Source organism: Pezoporus occidentalis, unplaced genomic scaffold, assembly GCF_034315485.1.
Source record: "Pezoporus occidentalis ecotype Australia unplaced genomic scaffold, CSIRO_AGI_Poc_V1 ctg292, whole genome shotgun sequence".
NCBI classification, from domain to species: domain Eukaryota; kingdom Metazoa; phylum Chordata; class Aves; order Psittaciformes; family Psittacidae; genus Pezoporus; species Pezoporus occidentalis.
The window spans coordinates 156,534-177,178 of record NW_026914852.1 but is presented as its reverse complement, the minus strand read 5'-3'; the positions used below and the strand labels follow the sequence as shown (position 1 = coordinate 177,178).

The 20,645-nt window shown below is 44.2% G+C and overlaps 2 protein-coding genes across 3 annotated transcripts; one reads left to right on the top strand and one right to left on the bottom strand.

Annotated features, from left to right (window-relative positions):
- Positions 1–120: 120 nt before the first annotated feature.
- RFNG (RFNG O-fucosylpeptide 3-beta-N-acetylglucosaminyltransferase) lies at positions 121–6,208 on the bottom strand. The gene is made up of 8 exons (XM_062626427.1): positions 5,617–6,208; positions 4,772–4,820; positions 4,163–4,265; positions 3,625–3,778; positions 3,180–3,268; positions 2,929–3,094; positions 1,474–1,559; positions 121–1,253 (listed from the first exon to the last, which is right to left on the bottom strand). The coding sequence occupies exons 1-8, from the start codon at positions 6,019–6,021 to the stop codon at positions 1,187–1,189; spliced, it is 1,119 nt and encodes a 372-aa protein (XP_062482411.1). The 5' UTR covers positions 6,022–6,208; the 3' UTR covers positions 121–1,186.
- A 121-nt stretch (positions 6,209–6,329) lies between these two features.
- GPS1 (G protein pathway suppressor 1) lies at positions 6,330–20,220 on the top strand. Of its 2 annotated transcripts, XM_062626425.1 has the most exons (15): positions 6,341–6,482; positions 6,818–6,952; positions 9,048–9,140; positions 11,088–11,269; positions 12,420–12,584; positions 12,785–12,920; positions 13,086–13,163; positions 13,554–13,614; positions 14,008–14,093; positions 14,590–14,684; positions 17,089–17,194; positions 17,499–17,579; positions 17,708–17,845; positions 18,072–18,206; positions 18,950–20,220. In XM_062626425.1, the coding sequence occupies exons 3-15, from the start codon at positions 9,063–9,065 to the stop codon at positions 19,022–19,024; spliced, it is 1,416 nt and encodes a 471-aa protein (XP_062482409.1). In that variant the 5' UTR covers positions 6,341–6,482; positions 6,818–6,952; positions 9,048–9,062; the 3' UTR covers positions 19,025–20,220. The 2 variants fall into 2 exon arrangements, with proteins under 2 accessions (XP_062482408.1, XP_062482409.1); XM_062626424.1 differs by lacking the exon at positions 6,818–6,952 and having other exon boundaries at positions 6,330–6,482.
- Positions 20,221–20,645: the final 425 nt, after the last annotated feature.

The window sequence follows — 20,645 nt, the reverse complement described above, 5'->3', positions numbered from 1 at the left end:
TTTGGGCTAACAGCAAAGGAAACAAATGTAGCTCCATTTCTTCCACTTTCTAAACTAAGGTTACTTAATTTAAAAAGCAGCAGCACTGAACTTCCGCCTTTGTGCTTGTACAGTCTCCTGTTAGAGACAGCATGAACTGTTTATTGAAACATTGAATAAACACTGATCTAGACCTTAGGGTAATCAACAGATTATCTGAACAAACTGGAGTAATCACAGTCATACAATTAAAGGTCCTCAAATGATACCATCAAAAACTTCCTTAGGGCATTAACTGCTATTGAGCATCCCCCCTCCGTCACAGACAGCAAAAGACACTGCACAGCATCAGAAACAAGGTGTTTCCTCAGCCAGTGAGCATGCTCTAGCTCATACCACCTGCTGTGGGCAACACAGGAGAGATGATTACCATGTAGTCTGGCAAATACTTCTTCAGGATCAAACATCAAGGGAATAGGCTTGGATCTGACAGACCACCATCATAATCAACAACCACTGCAATTCAGCTGGTAAGAGAGACAAGTCTGACAATCACCTCCATGGGAGGTACACATGGACTACAGGGGAGAACATGCATGCAAGCAACTCTTATCCAGTCCTGAGTAAGCTTACTCTTACATGAGTTTTCCCATGAGTAAAGCTTTCAGCCTTTTTTACCCTAGTGATTCCAAGATTTCTGGTGTTTACAGACCCTGTTCTGGCGCACAGTTGCAGTTTTAATATGTCAGGCCATAGAAGCTCTTAAATAATTCTGTTCCCAAGAAAGATGAGTGAAAACTTCCCCTCTTGTCACCATGGGGACTACAGTCTGCTATAGCACTCCAGCTTCAAGACAGTGGCCTCTAAAAGCCCCTAGCAGCAGTAAGAATGCTAACACTGCAAGTACTGCATTTGCCTAGCGTGTGTCCAAGCACAGATTCACATGGCATCAGATGAAAGTGTGAAGTGACTCAAACACATATGACTGTAGTCATTATGCAAAGAGCCGCTACACAAAAGAACAAGGATTCTTCTTGGAATGTCCCAGGCTGCAGCTGAACAGCTGCTTTTGTAAACAGTCTGTCTACCTCCTTTGTAGATACCTCTGGTTGTCTTCCAGAAGAAGAAAAACCACCACAAAAAGTCCACCACAACTCCCATCTTATGCAAACTAGGTAAGATACAGGTGTCAATGACTGGACAAGAATTACGACATCTTCTTAGCAGGGCACCAAATAGTGTCAGGATAGAGCAGACAATGGACAGATTTGAATCTATGAAGAGAGGGGAAAAAAATTAGATTGGAATTCTCCATACAGGGAGCATACTAGCATTGAATGTGTAGCAGTCTGAGCAGAGAGAGTGGGTCTATCTGCCTTTGGCACAGTAGCGAGAGCTGACCTGAGAAAATAACCCCAGAAGTGGGTCTGAACATCTTACAGTTGATAAACATGAACAAGGTAGGGAGAACTTGTTTTGGAAGTGGACACTCACCGTGTTGGATCTTGCTGAAGGCCAAACACTCCTCCCACACTCACAACATTGTGTTTGTTCTCAGGGTCTCCGTAACTTAGGGTTACCTGTAAAAGTAAATAAAATTTCAAGATTTTAACACTAGTGCAGAGAACAGTGGGGACAGTAGGATTATTCATGAGGTATAAGGAAAGACAAGGATCCTGTCTAATCTGAACTGTGGATTACATCTGAAAAACAGTGTTTAGTTTTAATATAAGCAATACTGGCACTGAACAGTAGCTATCAAATGGACCACAGCTCACTTAAAGGCAACGTGGAAGAATAAACGAAGGAGCTGAAAGCTGCATTGCTCTGAAGGACAAGATGAGTTATAAGCAGCTTTCTAAGGGCATTAATTCCACTAATACCTGTATCTTCACTAAATAATATATGTTCACCCTCACTGGCCATTGCCTGAAATCTGCAATAGTAGTGTCTTAGCACAGAGGGAAAATAGAAACATTTGGCTGTTAAAGGACTGCCATGTGACAAACCTGGCAGCAACATTTATAACTCAAACTCCAATTTGGTGCTATTCTACCACAGAAGCCCTGCATTAAGAAATCTTCAGGTGCCAGGTACACGATGACTCACAGTTTCTTTCTGATTGCAAATTTTCTGGATTTTGGGTCAGCTGTTACAGCTTCAGGGAAACAATGATCATCAATGCAATGCTGTATTCAGCCTACAGTTAAATTCACTAGTGTGAAGGAGATTAAATGCTGCTGGAATTTGGCCCTAGGTGTACACTTCTGCTGCCTAATACAATTGCCAGGAAAATGCAGCCAAGCAGTTTGCAGGGGCAAAACCACGCTCCCTTTTGTTTATGGTGCCAAACAGCAAAAGGCGAAACCTCTGAATAGCCTTACAGCTCCATCTACTGCCCATGAGTAAAAAGGTATCCAAGCAATTAAAAATACTTGTTTTCCTAGAAACATTGATTCTGTTTCTTGAGATTCAGACAAATTATTCTTAAAAATGATCAGACATTTAACTACGTCTTAGCTGTTGAAGAGGTACTTGATACAGCTGCTACACTAGTCTTTTTGAATAGCATGAATTAAGACTGAGATTTTGTTAGGCAAAGACACAAATACTTTTTTTCATAGTAAGTAAACTAAGTACTGCCCCCTTCTACACTTGCTCCTATTGTGACTCATGGAAAGTCAGAGTTTAGAATGAGATGGAAGCATCATATCAGGGCTCAATGTAGCAGAACATATCCCCAAAGGAGGGCACTGCTGTATGACCTAACTGGCTAAGCTGAAAGTGTGCTTTTTACCTAACTGAACAAACTGGATGGGACACAGCTCCCAGGGCACAGACCAAGTCTGCAGACATCCTTCTTTGCTGAAGAGTGCGAAATTTATGGAGAGTACTCTTTGTGATCAGATTGAGATGTAATTATAAGAACAGAACATGAGGCTTCCCTACCTGCTGCAGCACAGACTCGCCTTGTAGTCTTTGCAGATTTTCCAGATGGGAATGGAACAATGGGCTATGCAGCAGCTTTACCTCCAGCAGCCCTTCAATGATGTAGCCAATAGTGCAGTCGTCAGGAAGACGCACTCTTTCTGCAGTACTGATGAAATTACCCAAGCTGTGAGAAGGAGCACAGGAGATGAAATATGCTTTAAAACCTAACACACACATGTTGATGGAGGTCAGCTAGGAGCAGTGTTTACCTGGCCCAGGGACTCATCTTCAGGGCAAGACCTCTGCTGATACAGAATCCTGCTCCACCTGTGGCAAACCAGAATTTCACGGTTGTCTTCTGAAGAACAATAAGAAAAACACACAGTAGTTACTGATGATCAGATTTTCCCGTTTGGCTGAACAGGGAAGGAAACCTGAGGTTCAACTGGATATCACATACTGTTGGAGTTCATCAACATACCTGAGTAAAGGAAGAGAAACAGACATCCACCCAGGAAACAAACCTATTATACATACGCACAGGAGGTCAGACTGAAGATTCATTTAACCCAGGACCCTACCTCTGAAAAACCACCAGGTTTGTTGCTTGCAGATTATATAACTTGTTTTTATCAGGGAATCCTACAAACTCTCAAGGTTTTAAAAGCTTAGAAGGTCAGGATGTCTTTCAGACTAACTGCAAAGTTTGCTTACTGATCCATCACTTTGGACATGATCAGCTGCTTCAATGGGATGGTCCAGGCTCGGTCGTCCCACGTAGACATCCTGGCTGTGTGAGAAGGCAGATAAGAGACGCAGGAGAGTCCGAGGGTTCACGTAGTTGTCATCATCTACATGGCAAAACCATCTTCAAATAAAACAAAATAAGAAAGTTACGCAGAGCAAAGAAACGAGTTACAAGTTTAACAGCTGAGTCTTAGTCTTCCATGCTTGGAGCAGAAAAGTATTTCCCATTGTCTTGAATGACAAACTTTGCAAGATGAAAGCACCCACAGATTCTAATTCTGGAAAGAGGCTGAAATGAATAACCCTCTTTAGATTATCGTCTTTTCCATGTTTCAGATAATGATGGTTTACAAACACGGCTTCATACTGTGCTTCTTCCCTCTGCTCATTACTACATTCTAGCTAATGCTGCACTCCTTACTGGACCAGAGGTGGTTATTCAAAGTTTCCTGTGAATACAGAACTGGAAGAAACAAAGTCAATCAGAACAATGTGTTTCACCTACTTTTGCCCAGATTCCAGGAACTTATCATATTCCACAGACATCTTGCAGCAGAGAGCTTGCCGGGTGTGGACAGCGGAACAGTTGGTGTTGATCATATGATCCCCTAGAAAATCAGAGACCAGCTCTTTCAGGTTTGAGAAGCATGCATAGTCCAGAAAAGACTACAAAAGAAGGGCACATTTGGCACAAATACAGTACATCTGAAGTGCATATGGTGCACAAATGGAGAGTAAACTGCAGGACAGGTCTTATGGGTTATGCATATGGCATGTGGGCTGTACAGAACATAAAAATGTGAGTACAGGGTATGTGAATAGTGCCATGAGACCGTATGCAAAGGAAATACCTAATATAACTTTGAAACAGATAGACTTAACATTACTAACAAGAAGGAAGTGGGTGCAAAGGGGAACCCAGTATTCAGGAAGTTCCAGGCATCTTGTCCAGGTGGTAAGAAGGAGCAGCATATTCTCCTGTGAAAGGAGAAGTTTTCTCTATCTTAACTTCCCTAATTGCTTGTACAGCATGAAAGAACAACTTCTAGGGCAAGTATGACAGAGACAACACTCAGCTCTAGCAGACAGCATGCACCTACACTACACAGCTTACCTGCTTTCAGACGTAGCTCCCGATCCTCCCAGTCTGTGAATATAAATGTCTGTGGAAGACAAAAATGGTTTGTCCGTATTCAAGAATTTCAGAAACTAGTTCCAGCTTTGGTCATCTGCAGTAAGAAGTCGGAAGGTTTCTCTCTCGTTAGTTAACAGTAGCCATCGGAAACGGGGTGGGGAGAACCCCAGCAACTTTACCCCCTGCCTTATTTGATAAGCTTTTACACTGCAAACAGAAGAGTCTCAGTAAAATAATAATTCATTTCAGCATCCAAGATTTTACTTCCCTCAGCTAGGGCTACAGACAGCTCATTTCCATATAGGAATGACTGATTTTTTTGGTAATACCTCCCTCCCTCTGCAACTCCATGCCCTCTCTTTGGCTAAGAGTCATCCTCAGGTATTAAGCAAGCTAAAAGAAAGGAAAGAAAGGGTGGAAAGGTCCTGGTGGTAACAGTCTTGTTCCAACTGCTGGGCAAAACATTAACATGCTTGAATGGACTGAAATTCCCAAACAAGGGAACAAATTCCACATTATTCTATGGAAATCCTAAGTTGCTGAACTACTTAGACAAAACTTCCACTTAGATGTGCCAGCACTCAGGATCTTTCACTATCCTGTAGCATTTTCCAGTCATACAAAAGTCAGCAAACTGCTTCTGCTTGGACCACTGATCCCAGCTTGCACGTAACTACCTCAAACAACGATGAAGTCTTTTGGAGGTAGGCTGAGACCTTCCCCAGTCTCCCTAGGAAAGAGGATTTTAACAAGTACAAGGAGAAAACGCAGCTGCCGCCCGGGAAAGCCCCGGGGCAAGGCCCCGGCCGCCCGCCCCGGCTCACCTGTCCCCTGGCCTGGGAGATCCAGGTCTGAAGCAGCAAGTCCAGCCGACTCTTGTGGTACTTCCTCGTGGTCTTCACGGCAATGAAGATGTCCTTTAGCTCCAGGCTTTCTCTGCCCGAGCCCCCGGCGGTCCCAGGGCGGCTCTTCCGCACGAGCTGCGAGCTGCCGGCGAGGCCTCCAACCCCGTGCCCCGGCTCCCCGCGAGAGCTCGTCCGCGTGCCGGACACAGCGCTGCTCCCGGAGACCGGCCGCTGCGGCGGGGGCCTGCTCGACCCGGCGGCGGGCGGAGGGCGGCGGCGGGGCGCGCCGGGGGGCTGCCCCCGCGGCAACAGGAGCAGGAGCAGGGCGGCAGCGCTAACGGACAGCAGGAAGCAGGCCTTGCGGAGCCCCAGGCAGGGGCTCATGCTGCAGCCCCGCGGGCCCGCGCCGCGCTGCGCGGCCGCCTCATGGCCCCGCAGGCAGGCGTCGGGTCCGGGCGGGCCGGCGCCGGGAGCCCGGCCGCGCCTCCCGCTCTCCCCAGCAGCGCTCGGTCCCGGCCAGGCGGTCGCCGCGGCCGACAGAGGGCAGCGCCCGGGCACCCCGGGCCACTCTGACCGGCGGCGGAGGTCCGCCCCGGGCGCCGTAGGCCGGCGAGCGCGGCCGGGCCCCACAGCGACGGGACCCCCCAGGCCGCCGCCCTGGGCTCCGGCGGCGGAGGCGAGACGGGCCGCGGCCCCTTTAAGGGCTTCACCTGTCGGACGCGGTTCGGCGGTGCCGCGCGGGCCGGAAGTGGAAGCAGAAGCGGAGGGAGAGGCGGGGAGGTCAACCGGAAGTGGTAGCCGCGAGGGGAAGGATGCCGCTGCCCGTCCAGGTCTTTAACTTGCAGGTACGGGGCAGCCGCCGCCTCCCCCCGCCGCCGTTCCCGCTCCCGCGCTGCTCCCGCGCGGTGCTCGATGGCGCGGCGCGGCCTGGCCCTGCCGCGGCCCCCGGGTGGCGCGGTGCGGCCTTCCCCCTCGGGTGCGCGCCCGTGGCTGCCTGGCGGGCAGGGGAGCCGCTCTCGGCCGGCCGTAGGCCCTCGTTCGCCCTTCCGCCGGGTCTGTTGTGTCGCTTCCGCTGGCGATCGCAGTGAACAGCGCCCAGCCTAGAGTCTGCTGGCGCCCGCGGCGTTCCTCGCCGCCGCAGCGGCCCCCTTGCTTGATTTCCGCGTTGTATGTGCCGTAGGTAGGGCCTGGGTAGTGGCGCAGGGTATACCGAGGTGGCGATGAAGAGGAACTGAGAGTCGGCAGTGCAGGGGGAAAGCCGCAGGAGCCCAGAGAGGGTCGGTGTACAGAGCCTGGACCTTCAGTAACAGCACAGGTGATCCCTTTGCGAGTTAACGGTCTCTCTTTCCTTTAGCAGCTAGCAAGTTCTCTGTCAGGGCGCAGGGTTGCAGGAAGTCGGGACAGAATGAGGGATAGTTCAGAATCCAGCTCAGCTTCTTCATCAGTGGCAGGTCTGGACTGCACCCCCGCAGTAGGTCGCACCTTTTCGTGAGTACAGTCGGAGACTTCAGGGGAACGCCGGAGAATCGGCCTGTATGAGGCCTTGTGAGGAACTTTCCAACTGGGTGCCTTGCTGGGCTCAGGAAATCTTGGGGAAGGAGCATTATTTTATTGGCTGGAGTAGTTCTTAATTGAACTTTGCATCTTCCAAAATAAAGACTTAGTTTGAAAATGCCTGAGTTTGCCTGTCCTAGTGGGGCTTCCAGCCCACTTGTGGTTTTCCTTATTTGGGAGTTAAGAGAGAAAGGCAGAGTACAGCCTACCAGCGCAGCAGGACACAAATCATTCTGTTCCACCAGCTGGAGTTACTCTTAATTTCTGTAATGCTGATTTCTTCTAAGGAGCCCATATCAGGTTTTTCCTATGGTAGGCAAACACAGCCTAAAAAAACCCAACCCTGACACTTAGTGTTTCTGATATAAGAAAAGAGATAAGGTAGATAAAAATGGAAAAAGTAATGGTCTCAATGTACGATGTCTTAAATGTTTATATGCACGGTTTTCCTGGGTAGTGAACTGAACAGTCAAACTCTCCTTTGCATCCTCCTCTCTTTCCTTCATGCAGAGAATCGTATTCTTTACTATACCAAGCTAGGAAGCAGACATCTATATGCTTTACTTTAGATTTTGGGAGACCCACATCAGTGTTGAGATATGTACATATTTGGTACATATCAGTCTGTGAAAGAATAAGCAGGCTGTGGGGGAATACAAGATGGATCAAATTTTAGAGCTAGGGAATCTGGAGCTGCCCTGTTTCTCTTCACACACACCCCAACCCAACCCCCAGATCCCTCTAATAATTTATTTCTTAACAGACAACAAAATCGATTAAACCATGGAAATAATTTGGTGTTGGTGGGGACAAGGTGGTTTTGTCTTTTTTAAGGCCCACTTGTACAATTTGCTTCGAATCAGGTGTTGCTTATGGCAATATCTGCACATATTCAGCATGATTTTCCTGAGATCAAATCAGGAAAATAATATATGGAGTGAATGTTCAGCACACTTTTGACTAGGAGAAGGAAAAGAATTTCATGCTAGCATGCCGGTTTTGTTAGTGGGACTGTATAGTAAATTGGTCTTTGTCATGGTTTAACCCCAGCCAGGATTCCCAGGTGGTCTCCCATCCAAATGCTAACCAGGTTACTTCTTAAATGGGAAGACCTGCAGGCGTTGTCTTGATATAGCTGTACTGATGTCACTGAACTGGTTCAAAGCAGTGCAAGATATACTGGGAGAAAAAAATTCTGCTGTTCTGCAAAAGACAGTCTGTGTGACCAGTTGGACTCAGATAGTGGGATAGTTCAACTGATAATTATTTTTTCCCCAGTATTTGTTAGGATCTCTGGAATTATCATTCTGCATTCTGTTCTTTACATTTTTTTAATACTCTTAAAAGTGTAACAGTTGTCATCTTTTTTTTGTCTCTGCACCCCCACCCCCCTCCCCCCCGAAAAATACCCAACAACTACTTTTAAGCATTGAGTAAAGCACCTTTGAAAGGTTCTTGTGATTTTTGGGGTATTTCTGGAGCTCCTTGAGCTGAATGTTAATGCCTGCACTTGCTCAAGGAAGAGAAATGCAACAATATATGGCATTTAGGGTGCATGCCTGAGATACTTTGTAGAACCAGATTTATTGACCCCTTCACTGTCTTGCCTAATAATCTACCAAACAAAATAAGATGTTCTGTGGGAATGCTGAGCCTTAGTGCTGCTTGTTTGAGACAAAGCATGGTGCTGAGTAGTGGTATTGCTAGAGAAAAATGCTAAACATGTCCAAAGACTGAGGAGTGTTTTTTCATTAAAAAATGAATGTGTATTTAACCAAGTTCTTAATAGATTGAATCACATAGGTTTTTTTGCCCAAATGTAATAAACTACTTTTCACTTCATTTTGCATTTCTAGGGTGCAGTAGAACCCATGCAGATTGACGTAGATCCACAAGAAGATCAGCAAAATGCACCTGATATCAACTATGTCGTGGAGAACCCCACTCTGGTATGTGCTGGTTGAGGGCTAGTGGATTACATTTCTTGGGCATGGACTCTTCCTTTGAGGTTTTGGAAAAACCCTCATTTTACTCCTTATCAAATTGTTATGTAGAGATTAACAGATTCTCTTCAAAGCAAGGTGGGGTAAGAATAGCCATGATCTCCTCTGTAGCTCCTAGTCACGTACTGACCTTTACTGAACTTTCTGAGATGAAGGAGGAATCGCTGCTTTGTGACTTCCTGCTTGCTGCCTGTTTGAGACAGTTTCCGTTCTGAGATAGTTTAGTCCATCTCTGATTACTTAGAGATGCGTAATTCCTGTATTTTGAGGCTTGGTCTTTGAGGAGCAAGGCTCAGGTGCTTTAAGTATATAAATCAGGATTGAATTCTTTCATTGTTTGATCCTCTGGAGACTGACTAAAGCCCACAGAACTGTAGAGTTATAAAAGGCTGTATTTGCTCGTATCAGTTTCTTCAATTTTTAGTTTGTTTTTGACTGTTTGATACTTAGAGCAATTTTTATGTATTAGCTCTGTAACACTGAGAGATGGTTGTTGCAGAAGAGAACGAAAATATTGATTGAAAAAGTTAAAGCCACATTAAAATTGCAAAATAAAGCATTTAGTTAGGAAGCTTTGGATCTCACATAACTTCTGGAGCTTTAAATGGTTCCTCTTGTCCCTGTGCGTAATTAGCAATTGTCACATGGTTACTCACTCTGTACTGCACAACTCTCTTTTTTAGTGTTTTTTGTTTGATTTGTTAGTTTGGTCTTTTTTGTTTGTTGTTTGGTTTGGTTTTTAGCTATGACCTGATACTTTGTTTGATTTCATTGCCTTTCAATTCTGTTCTGAAGCTAGAGTGATGAAGCAGTTATGTTGTGACCTTTGTCTTTGCTATTGCTATAGATCTAGTGTGCTGCAAAACTTAGCAATTTTCTTTTCACTGTAACTTATGTGAAGGACCATAATTACCCTTTGACATTCAAAGAGCTGAAGAGTGAAGTGAAATTACTTGGGTATTTCAGGAGTATTGCACGCCATCAGGCATGAAATTGTGGAAGAAAGAATGCTCATGTTATACGTTTGAAGTTATGAGGCAAATAAAGCAGGAATCCTAAACACAAATTTTCAGTGCACACGATGGTGTTTAAATCTCAGAGCAAGGTCGTTCATGTTAGAAAATGTTACCGTGACATCTGTAACGGTATCTTAATTTAGACATGCAGGGGTGAGGGGGTCAGACATGACACAGGATGTGTATTAGATGTAGGCAGGCAACCTGCATTGGGTCTCTCCTACTGACTAAATGCTTGACTTTGCCCTGAACACTCTGCTATAGTTGCTTGCATGTGGACTTCTGACTTCAGGCAAGCTCCCTGCCATGCTGTATCATATCTTTACTAGTCATTTTGTGCTTCTCTTCTCCCTTCCACCCCAAGGCTTAAAATCTGTTAAGTGTTCAGAATTTAAAACTCAAATCCTTCCTCAAGAGTAAAAGATCCTATATGTTCTCAGAGGAGATATTTTAAGAAATTAGTGGGAAAAAAAGAATGCAAACTGTCATATAGAAACTGGTTTTAATTATTTTTCAAGGAAGAACCACATTTGGAATGGTTTTCTGGTTTAGAAAACTTCAGCTCCAATGATGGAAACTTGATAAAGTTACTAGCAGGTGATTCAGCTGATGCTTACAATTGATGATCTGATGCCTTATGGACAGCATTACACCTGAAATAAAGAAAGGAAAATTGTGATGTACTGCATGTTTCTGAGGAAATTGCTAACCTTTGAAGAAAATGGAAATGGAATAAGCTTACCTGATATTTCATTTGTCTGAGTCGTGTTGCTCTCCATAGAGGGGTCAGGGCTGCAGGCAAACCTGTGCAGGTCACAAAGTAGTAGCCTGATTTTGTGTTGCATCTTCACCTTTTAAGAGCAGGTCTTGTTTGCAGGATTTGGAGCAGTACGCCTCGAGCTACAGTGGGCTGATGCGAATCGAGCGACTGCAGTTCATTGCTGATCACTGCCCCCAGCTGCGGGTGGAAGCTCTCAAGATGGCTCTTTCATTTGTCCAGAGAACTTTCAATGTTGATGTGTACGAAGAAATACACAGAAAGTTGTCTGAGGCCACCAGGTACTAAAAGATCATGGGAACCTGGGGAGCTTTTTTATTTAAGAGCAGTGTGCCACAGTTTGGGACTTTGCATATAATAACAGGAGGTTCCATATGCAAATAGTCTTTACCCTTAGAATTTGATAACAGTGAAATATCTGTGTTCAGGCCTAAGGTCTCACGCTTTTTAAGAAGATTAACACTAAAGACATAATCTCATTCTGAAGTCTTAGTATTTTAAAAGGCTACAGGCAGATATTGAGGGGAGTTTAATCCTTGCAACTACTTCAGATAGTAATTAGCATAGTTGTCTTTTCTTAGTAGATTCTGCAGATGAAGCCTCTTCTAGATGCTCTGGTGTTCAGAAATTAAAACCATGTCTGTTTGTCTTCTTTTGGTTTGTCCCCCTCCCACAACAAGTTTGCTGGTTGAGGGTAGCCTTTGATACATTACTTGGCCATCCACACTCCCTGTCTTTCCATTATTTTTGTTCCTATGCATACTGATTTCTTTTCTGTTTTGCCCTGGGAGTCTTTACCACGTACGTGTGACAGTATGTTCATTGCAGGCTGTGAAAAGGACTGTTGGCAAAAACACCCAAAGAACCCCACCCAAAAAACTCAGAATGTTTAAAATACTGGCATGTGAGTTCAGTGCTAGTATTGTTGATCTGAGCTGGATGGAAAAAGAAGTTGGATAGTATCTGTACAGTGTAGGTTTGCAACCAAGCCATTGCAATATCACTGGGGGGAGAGCTCATAAACACTTGCACCCTGTGTCCTGTATAGAGATGTTTGATTGGATTCAGTGACTCTTTAGAGTCATTAAATATTTCCATTGTAGCTCTGTTATTAACTTGCTTTCAGTTGTTTTATAGAGCAGGTTGTTCCTGACAAATTAGCAATGACTTGCTTGTCAATAAAATAACTCCAAAAGATCAGTAGGATAACTTTGAGAAGAATTTGTAAACATCTGTGGTGCTTTCTGATCGATGTTACTGTTTTCACTGGAGATCTTGGCATCTTTCCCCCCGTCCGCCCCCCATTCTTGTTTTCTCTTTGGTCTGGTTTATGTGTGCAGAGCTGTTTGTTAGGATAGCAGGGCCACTGAGCAGACCTCTGTTTTGAAAAGTTTGCAAAATAATAGCCCCACTCTAACTCTTTCCTTTCAGAGAACTGCAGAATACACCCGATGCTGTCCCTGATAGTGGAATTGAACCCCCTCCTCTTGACTCAGCTTGGGTTGAAGCTACACGCAAAAAAGCTCTTCTTAAACTGGAGAAACTCGACACAGATCTGAAAAATTACAAAGGGAACTCCATCAAGGAGAGTATCAGGTGAGATGGAGAGTATCAGGTGAGATGCAGAAGGCTCTGCTGGAGCAAGGAAGAGCATTTTGCTCCTCCAGGCACCTAACACAGGATGTCAACTGCATTCAGTGCCTTAGGTCAGTGTGTTGAGTTACTTGTTTGGAACAAACTGACTGTGGCCCTTTCTGAGCACACAGTTCATTGGTATTTTAATTCCTGTGCTCCAGGAGAGGCCATGATGACTTAGGGGATCATTACCTTGACTGTGGGGACCTCAGCAACGCTCTCAAGTGTTACTCACGAGCCCGTGATTACTGCACCAGTGCTAAACATGTTATCAACATGTGCCTCAATGTCATCAAGGTAGGAGGGTTTGCAGGAAGTGGTACTTGGTGTCTTTCTGATATCTGCTATGAAGGCCACCTATACTTTGTTCTGGTTACACTTCTCATGTCTGTAATGATACTGCTTATCTAAAGTAACACCATTTATCCATGCCTGTTCTGCACTGTTTCTGGCTCTCTACAGGTCAGTGTCTACCTCCAGAATTGGTCTCATGTTCTGAGCTATGTAAGCAAGGCTGAGTCTACACCAGAAATTGCAGAAGTAAGGTCCTGCTTTTTAACTTGCATGAGTATTCCCTTTGTTTTCTGTCTGCAAAATTTGTAAAACTATTTATTCCTTTCCCCTTTCATTACTTGCTCTCTATAAGACGCCTTTCATCTTACAGCCTGTTCGTTCTCTAATTCAGTCTCCTTGGCTGCTGTACTATTTCTTTTCTGTTGTTGCTTTTATACCATTATTTGTTTGTAGGAAATCTGACTCATGGTAAAACCAGACTTCCTCGTTCCTGCTATATTTCCCAAGACAAATAAGATGAAGTTATCTTGCTGTTGAGATTTGCAAGTTAATTATTAGGATGAATTATCTCAAGGACAGTTGTGATCAAAATGGTTTTCATACTGTTTGCTCACTACTGCTTTTCTTAACCTTTAGCAAAGAGGAGAAAGAGACAGCCAGACACAAGCAATTCTCACCAAACTGAAATGTGCAGCAGGTGAGTGAATCCTTCAGCTTCCTGTATTGTCTCCCCATCATTCTGCCTGTTAACTATCCACAGGGTTCTCTGATGGCAGTGTACACTTCGTTTATTTTTTCTCTCAGATTTGTCAGACTTTATTTTCTCACCAGAAATGCAAAATTTGACAGAGCTGATGAGATGTAACTGCTGACTTGTTTTTGCTATTTCTTTCTTCTCCGTAAATTTCTTCAGAGAGGATGCCAGTGTGAGTCAGCGTAGTTCAAAGGACACTAGATACTGCCTGAGAGTCTCATTTCATTTCAGTATTGAAGGCACTAGCAACCATGCCAGGGGCCTGTTGGACTCTCTGGATTTTGCAGTTTCTCCTCATTTGTATGCTGTCATAAACTAACTTTTCTTGGTTCCTAGGCTTGGCTGAACTAGCTGCTCGGAAGTACAAACAGGCAGCAAAGTGCTTCTTATTGGCATCATTTGATCACTGTGATTTCCCTGAGGTGAGGACCAAGAGGGAGGTGTGTGCATGTCTTGAAGGGGTTGTAATTCATCGAAGTATTAGGCTGTAAAATTCAGATGTTGTAGTTATATTCACAGCACTCCTGCATAGTTTGGTGCTGTGAATTGTGTTGGTTTTTTGGGCTTTCAGTTTTGAGTTTCATTTTTCTTTTTTAGTCTCAATTCTTGGGTTCTCTAAATGATATACTCTAGATCACATGGGAACTATCTGTGAGATTTGTATATCTCACATCTCAGATCTATGTATTCGTAGCTCAATCTGTCTGTTGGAATTGGCTTCTCCTGTCCTAACAGTGGACAGTCACTCAGGCTCAGGGTGAATGCCTGAGAGCATGCTGAGTGGTTCCACTGCATTTGACAGGGCCTAATCTTGTCACTGTGTGAAGGGGAGGACTGGGGTAGAATATTTAATTCCATCCTTCTGCCATTTTAGTAGTCAGTGACAGCTTCCTGTCTCTCTCCCTGCCCTCTTTCCAGCTGTTATCTCCCAGCAATGTGGCTGTGTATGGTGGTCTCTGTGCCCTTGCTACCTTTGACCGTCAGGAACTGCAACGAAATGTTATCTCCAGCAGGTAAGTGATGCCTTGAGAGGAGTTTGTATGTCCTGGACATCTTTTGGGACATGGGAGTTGAGAGTGGATTCTGTCAGAAGTAATAGCTTTCCTATATAGGACAAAAAGAATCACAGAGCTTCAGTTTGGCTATAGCATTAAGTGACATTTCACTGTCTAAACCACAGTGGTTAATTTTTGTATTACAATGGCAGTTTCCAGCCCAGGTCAAATCCAGCATATGCATAGCCCAGTTTTCTCTCTTCCTCACTGGTGCATATCAGATATTAATTCAGAGGTGTAGAACCCTACAGAGGCAGCTGTAAGACAATTTGCCATCATGTTATCACTTGTTCTGGTGTACATTAGTTGTATTAATACAATTTAATAATTCTTAATGCAACTTGCGGCGTAATCTAACTGTGATGTATACGAGGTTAAGAGAATTACAGCCTTGGGAAGAAAATGGATATTTGTGTGTCATAGATTGAGTTGCAGTGATACTGAATTCACAGTATCACAGTATGTTAGAGATTGGAAGGGACCTCAAAAGATCATCTAGTCCAATCCCCCTGCCGGAACAGGAGCACCTAGATAATGTTACACAGGAATGTGTCCAGGCGGGTTTTGAATGTCTCCAGGGAAGGAGACTCCACAACCTCCCTGGGCAGCCTGTTCCAGTGTTCCGTCACCCTCACTGAGAAGAAGTTTCTTCTCAAGTTTAAGTGGAACCTCTTGTGTTCCAGTTTGTACCCATTACCCCTTGTCCTATCATTGTTTGCCACTGAGTAGAGCCTGGCTCTATCCTCGTGACACTCCCCCTTTATATATTTATATACACTAATAAGGTCACCCCTCAGTCTCCTCTTCTCCAAACTATAGAGACCCAGCTCCCTCAGTGTTTCCTCATAAGGGAGATGCTCCACTCCCTTAATCATCTTTGTTGCCCTGCGCTGCACTCTCTCCAGCAGCTCCCTGTCCTTCTTGAACTGAGGGGCCCAGAACTGGACACAATATTCCAGATGGGGTCTCACCAGGGCAGAGTAGAGGGGAAGGAGGACCTCTCTCGACCTACTAACCACCCCCCTTCTAATACACCCTAGGATGCCATTGGCCTTCTTGGCCACAAGGGCACAGTGTTGGCTCATGGTCATCCTGTCGTCCACTAGGACCCCCAGGTCCCTCTCCCCTACACTGCTCTCTAACAGGTCGTTCCCCAACCTATACTGGAACCTGGGGTTGTTCCTGCCCAGATGCAGGACTCTGCACTTTCCCTTGTTATATTTCATCAAGTTATTCCCTGCCCAACTCTCCAGCCTGTCCAGGTCTCGCTGGATGGCAGCACAGCCTTCTGGCGTGTCAGCCACTCCTCCCAGCTTAGTGTCATCAGCAAACTTGCTGATAGTACACTCAATTCCCTCATCTAAATCGTTGATGAATATATTAAATAATACCGGTCCCAGTACTGACCCTTGAGGCACTCCACTGGTTACAGGCCTCCAACTAGACTCCGCCCCATAGACTACAACTCTCTGGCTTCTCTCCTTCAGCCAGTTCACAGTCCACCTCACTACCTGGTCATCCAGACCACACTTCCTCAATTTAGCTGTGAGGATGCTGTGGGAGACTGTGTCAAATGCTTTGCTGAAGTCAAGGTAGACCACATCCACCGCTCTGCCATCATCCATCCACCGTGTTATTTCCTCATAAAAGGCTAAGAGATTGGTCAAGCATGATTTCCCCTTGGTGAAGCCATGTTGACTGCCCCTCATAACCCTCTTATCCTTGACATGCCTTAAGATGGCACCAAGGATAAGGTGGTCAGCCAAGTGTATGGAAGCAGTAATTTTAAACTGATGTGAGAAAAGGGTTGTTATAGTGCTATTTTATTGGCTGATTCATAGGTTGAGATCCCAGGGTTTGCAAATCTGTGATGGAGAATTGGGAGAGTGCTGAGAAAGAGTGTGCACCCCAAAGATTTCCCACACTTACGATAGGTTATTTTCCTAAGACAGTTGCATGCTCAACCTGCCTATGCCATGCTGTCCTTAGTGAAGGCTGTAAAGCTGGCTAGCGCAGACCACAGTGCATGCACAAACATGGCCTGTTTTTTCTGGTGGTGTGTCCTCATTTTGACCTATTCCCACTAATATTTTTTTTGTTTTGTGTGGACAGACACTTCTACTGCTTGGTTTGTCAAAAGTCTCTTGCCTTCCTTCACCATAGCTCTGATGCTGTGCTGCATTTCTTTGTATTCCAGGCTCCCAGCCCTGTTGAAAATGGTTTGTGTGGTCTGTTAGAGAGTAAAATCTTGGCATTTTCAAATCTTAGTGAGCGTTTGTAACCTTGCAACTTGGAGTGATGGGGTTGTGGGCTATTTAAGTGGTGGGTTCCAATGTCTTATCACTGTCATCTTTACCTGTAGCTCCTTCAAATTGTTTTTGGAGCTGGAGCCACAGGTTCGTGACATCATCTTCAAGTTTTATGAATCTAAATATGCTTCATGCCTGAAGATGCTGGATGAGATGAAGGTGAGTTGCAGGATAAGAGTGCAGAGCCAGACCCTTCGCCTGCCTTCACTGAGAAGCAGAGACTGTTAAAAGTAGCTAAGAGTGTTCAGCTGTTCTGTGTCTTCTGTCTCGTGATAAGGCAAATGGAAATCGGGAGTAGTTTAGCAAGTTTTTTAAAATAGATTGCTATATTTATTCCTTCTTGTTTTATGGTATTGTCTTGCTGTAGTGTAATACCCTTAATGTGCAATTATATACACGTATTTGTTTCAGAATATAAGAATAATATTTGGATGTCTGTTTGTGTTTGTGTTTGTTTGCACAGGACAACCTGCTGCTGGACATGTACCTTGCACCTCATGTCAGGACACTTTACACCCAGATTCGAAATCGTGCCCTTATTCAGGTAATTGTTCCTGTAATCCTCAGAGTTGGATGAACAGTAAGAAAGGCCGTATCTTTGTAATTGCTTTTCCCATGGTTTTCCAGAGGGCAGGGGGTACAGTTGGCAATTGAGTGTTTTCTTCTTCCTAGTACTTCAGCCCCTATGTGTCAGCAGATATGCGCAAGATGGCCACTGCTTTTAATACTACAGTGGCTGCTCTGGAAGATGAACTTACACAGCTGATCCTGGAGGGCCTGATCAATGCCAGAATAGACTCGCACAGTAAGGTGAGTGCATTAGAGCCACTGAACAGCTGTACTAAGACTAGAAACTCTCCATTCTGGAACACTTTGAAGTTGAATTCACCTGTTGTGACTGGTATGTTCAGTAGGGCTGAGCTGTGTGTGAACTCAGAGTCCATGATACCTTGGGTTTGTACCCTTGTGCAGAAAGGACTTCCTGCTGTGGAACCCTGTCACAGCTCTTGTGTACAGTTCTCTGTATTGGTTACAGATTCTTTACGCTCGAGATGTAGATCAGCGTAGCACAACTTTTGAGAAGTCTTTACTAATGGGCAAAGAGTTTCAGCGCCGTGCCAAAGCCATGATCCTGCGTGCTGCGGTCTTGCGCAACCAAATACATGTGAAGGTATGGGCGTGTTAAATGTGGACTTCGAGACAATGTAAAGATGTTAATTTTTTTTCTTTTTTTTGTAACTGAAACTATCAAAGTTGGTGAATTGAAGATTCTGGGGGGAAATGGATTTTTTGTGCTTATGATTGGACAGATTCTCACAGTAGTAAATATAAATACATAAGGAACAGATGTTTCTGGCCAACACATTCACCTGCTTATACAATGCAGAATGTCCTTTGAAGGTCACATGCTTGGGTTGATTCTAACTTACTCATTCGTTACATATCTTTTATCAAAACAAATATTGGTTTTAGTAATTTTTTTTGGCAGAGGAAGTAAAAAATGCATGAATTGCTTGGAGTATTCCTTCCAGGATGCAGTTCCAAAAGAACGCCCTCAGGGAAGATAGGCCGTCTGCCACAGAACATGTAAAATTCTATAGTATATTAATCTCTATGATGACTAAATAGCAGATAGGATTCAACTTCTAGGGCCAACAGCAACTTGTACATAGTAAATAAGAGTGGCTTAAAAGTTCTGATTTGACTTTTTTAGTAACAGTTGTTGTGAACTGTAACTGTAGAAGTTGTAAAGACAAAGCTTTTGAAAGCCATCGTTATTTATGAGTTGGGGGTGTTCTCTCCCACTGTTGTTAATCCTGCTGTTCTTCACCTATGCTTCATTTGGTCTCTCAGGAAGCACCCTGCAGGATATTTACATGTCACTAACGAGGATGTGTTTTGGTCTTGTTGCAGTCTCCTCCGAGAGAAGGTAGCCAAGGGGAACTTACTCCAGCAAACAGCCAGTCCAGGATGAGCACCAACATGTGAAAAACTTTGTGTACTACCAAAAGAAATGGTCCCTCCAGGACTGTACCCATTGTCTCACCCACTAACTGCTGAGCTTCACAAACTGTCCCTGTCTCCCTCACTTCTTGGTCAGATTGAGAGGGTCAGGGCTGACGGTGGATAATAATGAATATTCCTATAACTTCAATTCTCCTTGAAAAGAAATTCTTTCTAAAAACAGCATCCCTGCAATGGGTCATCATTTCAATTTTGGTAGAACATCTTCCTCCATTTTCCTTCTCCACCACTCCATAAAGAGCTGTCAGGTTATTCACACAGATGCTGATTTAAGAGTTTTTCAGCTGCTATTAGTTTTCATGTTTCAAAGCTGCAAAAATAGTGTTAAGTTGAATGGACATGTGTGATCTAAGATGAATTTCACTGGCCTGGAAGTTTTGCCTTGATTTTTAGCAGTGCTGAGCTTTCAGTTTATTCCAGATAAACTTCCATTGCTTGCAGTTATGGAGGTAGAGTTCTGGTGGGAGAGGAGACTTCCTCTGCGAAACCCTTAATGACTTTTTCACCTACACTAGAAAACACGGCACCGCTTCCATGCATTCAGTCACAGGCCTTTATTTTAGGGTGTTATGTTTACCTGGATACAGGTTTTTTCTCTTTGGACTCTGTTTTCAAAGACCTGTTTGCTAATGTTTTTCCCACTTGTGTGTGACCTGCCTTTGGGGTCTAGTGTTATCATAGCAGTAAATTTCTTACTTCATGCAAATACTGCTGCTTGTCCAGTCTTACTGCCATAGTGTGTGATGGTTTCCCAACATGTGCAACACTTGCTTCTGGTAGCATGGATAAATGCCATAAAATACCACTCAAGTCCTGGGGAAGAGCTGAAAACAGCCAATTTAGGTGCCTGCTCTCCAGGTGCATTTATTCTGCTTTTCCTTTTATAAAGGGATTAAAGGTGGCAGCCCAGGTGTGTGTGTTCTGTGTTAACAAAAGGAGATATGCACTGAATTTTCTGAAGTCACTGCAGCTTTGCATTCAGCTGATGCATAAGGCAAGCTAAGAATTTTGATCCAGCCCTGACTGGTCTGGCAACTGCCTCAGCTGACTCCAGATATTCCTGTTACTGTGTTCATGCTTTTCCTCTTTTTCCTTTTTTTTTTTTTTTTTTTTTTTAATGAGTTGTTCTATCTCGTGCATTAAAGAACAGGATTAAAAAGCTTGTGAGTATTTGGAGTTTTGTATTAAAGTTGGGGTTTGGTCTCAAGCCATTGATTTTTTGCTAAGCTTGATGATGTTTTGTATTTTGTAGGCTATTGTATTGTCATTTCCAATCTGATTCAAGATGTAGTTTGGATGAACTGTGAAGAAAGGACAACTTGAGAGAATGTTCTGGTTGCAAAACTCCTGGACTGCATTTGCACAGAGGCTCAATTGCAGCAGTGCTCTCTCCCTCTGGCTTTCTGTGCTTTTCATGACTTAGGTGCAATAGTTCCTGTAAGTTCTTTGGTTAAAAGTCTTCCATTTGTCATGGGAAAACTCTGAGAGAAATGTATGAGATTGAGTAGTTAGAAGTTTGGTAAATTCATAATGCATAATGAGTAAATTCGTATTTCATAATGCCTAATGAGTTTCTTGTCAGCAA

Excerpts from the sequence above, each read along its gene's own strand:
- RFNG (XM_062626427.1), bottom strand. The coding sequence starts at position 6,021 with ATGAGCCCCTGCCTGGGGCTCCGCAAGGCCTGCTTCCTGCTGTCCGTT. Across the intron at positions 3,269-3,624 it reads ATGTCCAAAGTGATGGATCA|AAGACAACCGTGAAATTCTG; the intron begins GTAAGCAAACTT and ends ATTGTTCTTCAG. Across the intron at positions 1,254-1,473 it reads CTTCAGCAAGATCCAACACG|ATTCAAATCTGTCCATTGTC; the intron begins GTGAGTGTCCAC and ends CTCTCTTCATAG.
- GPS1 (XM_062626424.1), top strand. The coding sequence starts at position 6,450 with ATGCCGCTGCCCGTCCAGGTCTTTAACTTGCAG. Across the intron at positions 12,585-12,784 it reads TCCATCAAGGAGAGTATCAG|GAGAGGCCATGATGACTTAG; the intron begins GTGAGATGGAGA and ends CCTGTGCTCCAG. Across the intron at positions 17,846-18,071 it reads GAATAGACTCGCACAGTAAG|ATTCTTTACGCTCGAGATGT; the intron begins GTGAGTGCATTA and ends TATTGGTTACAG.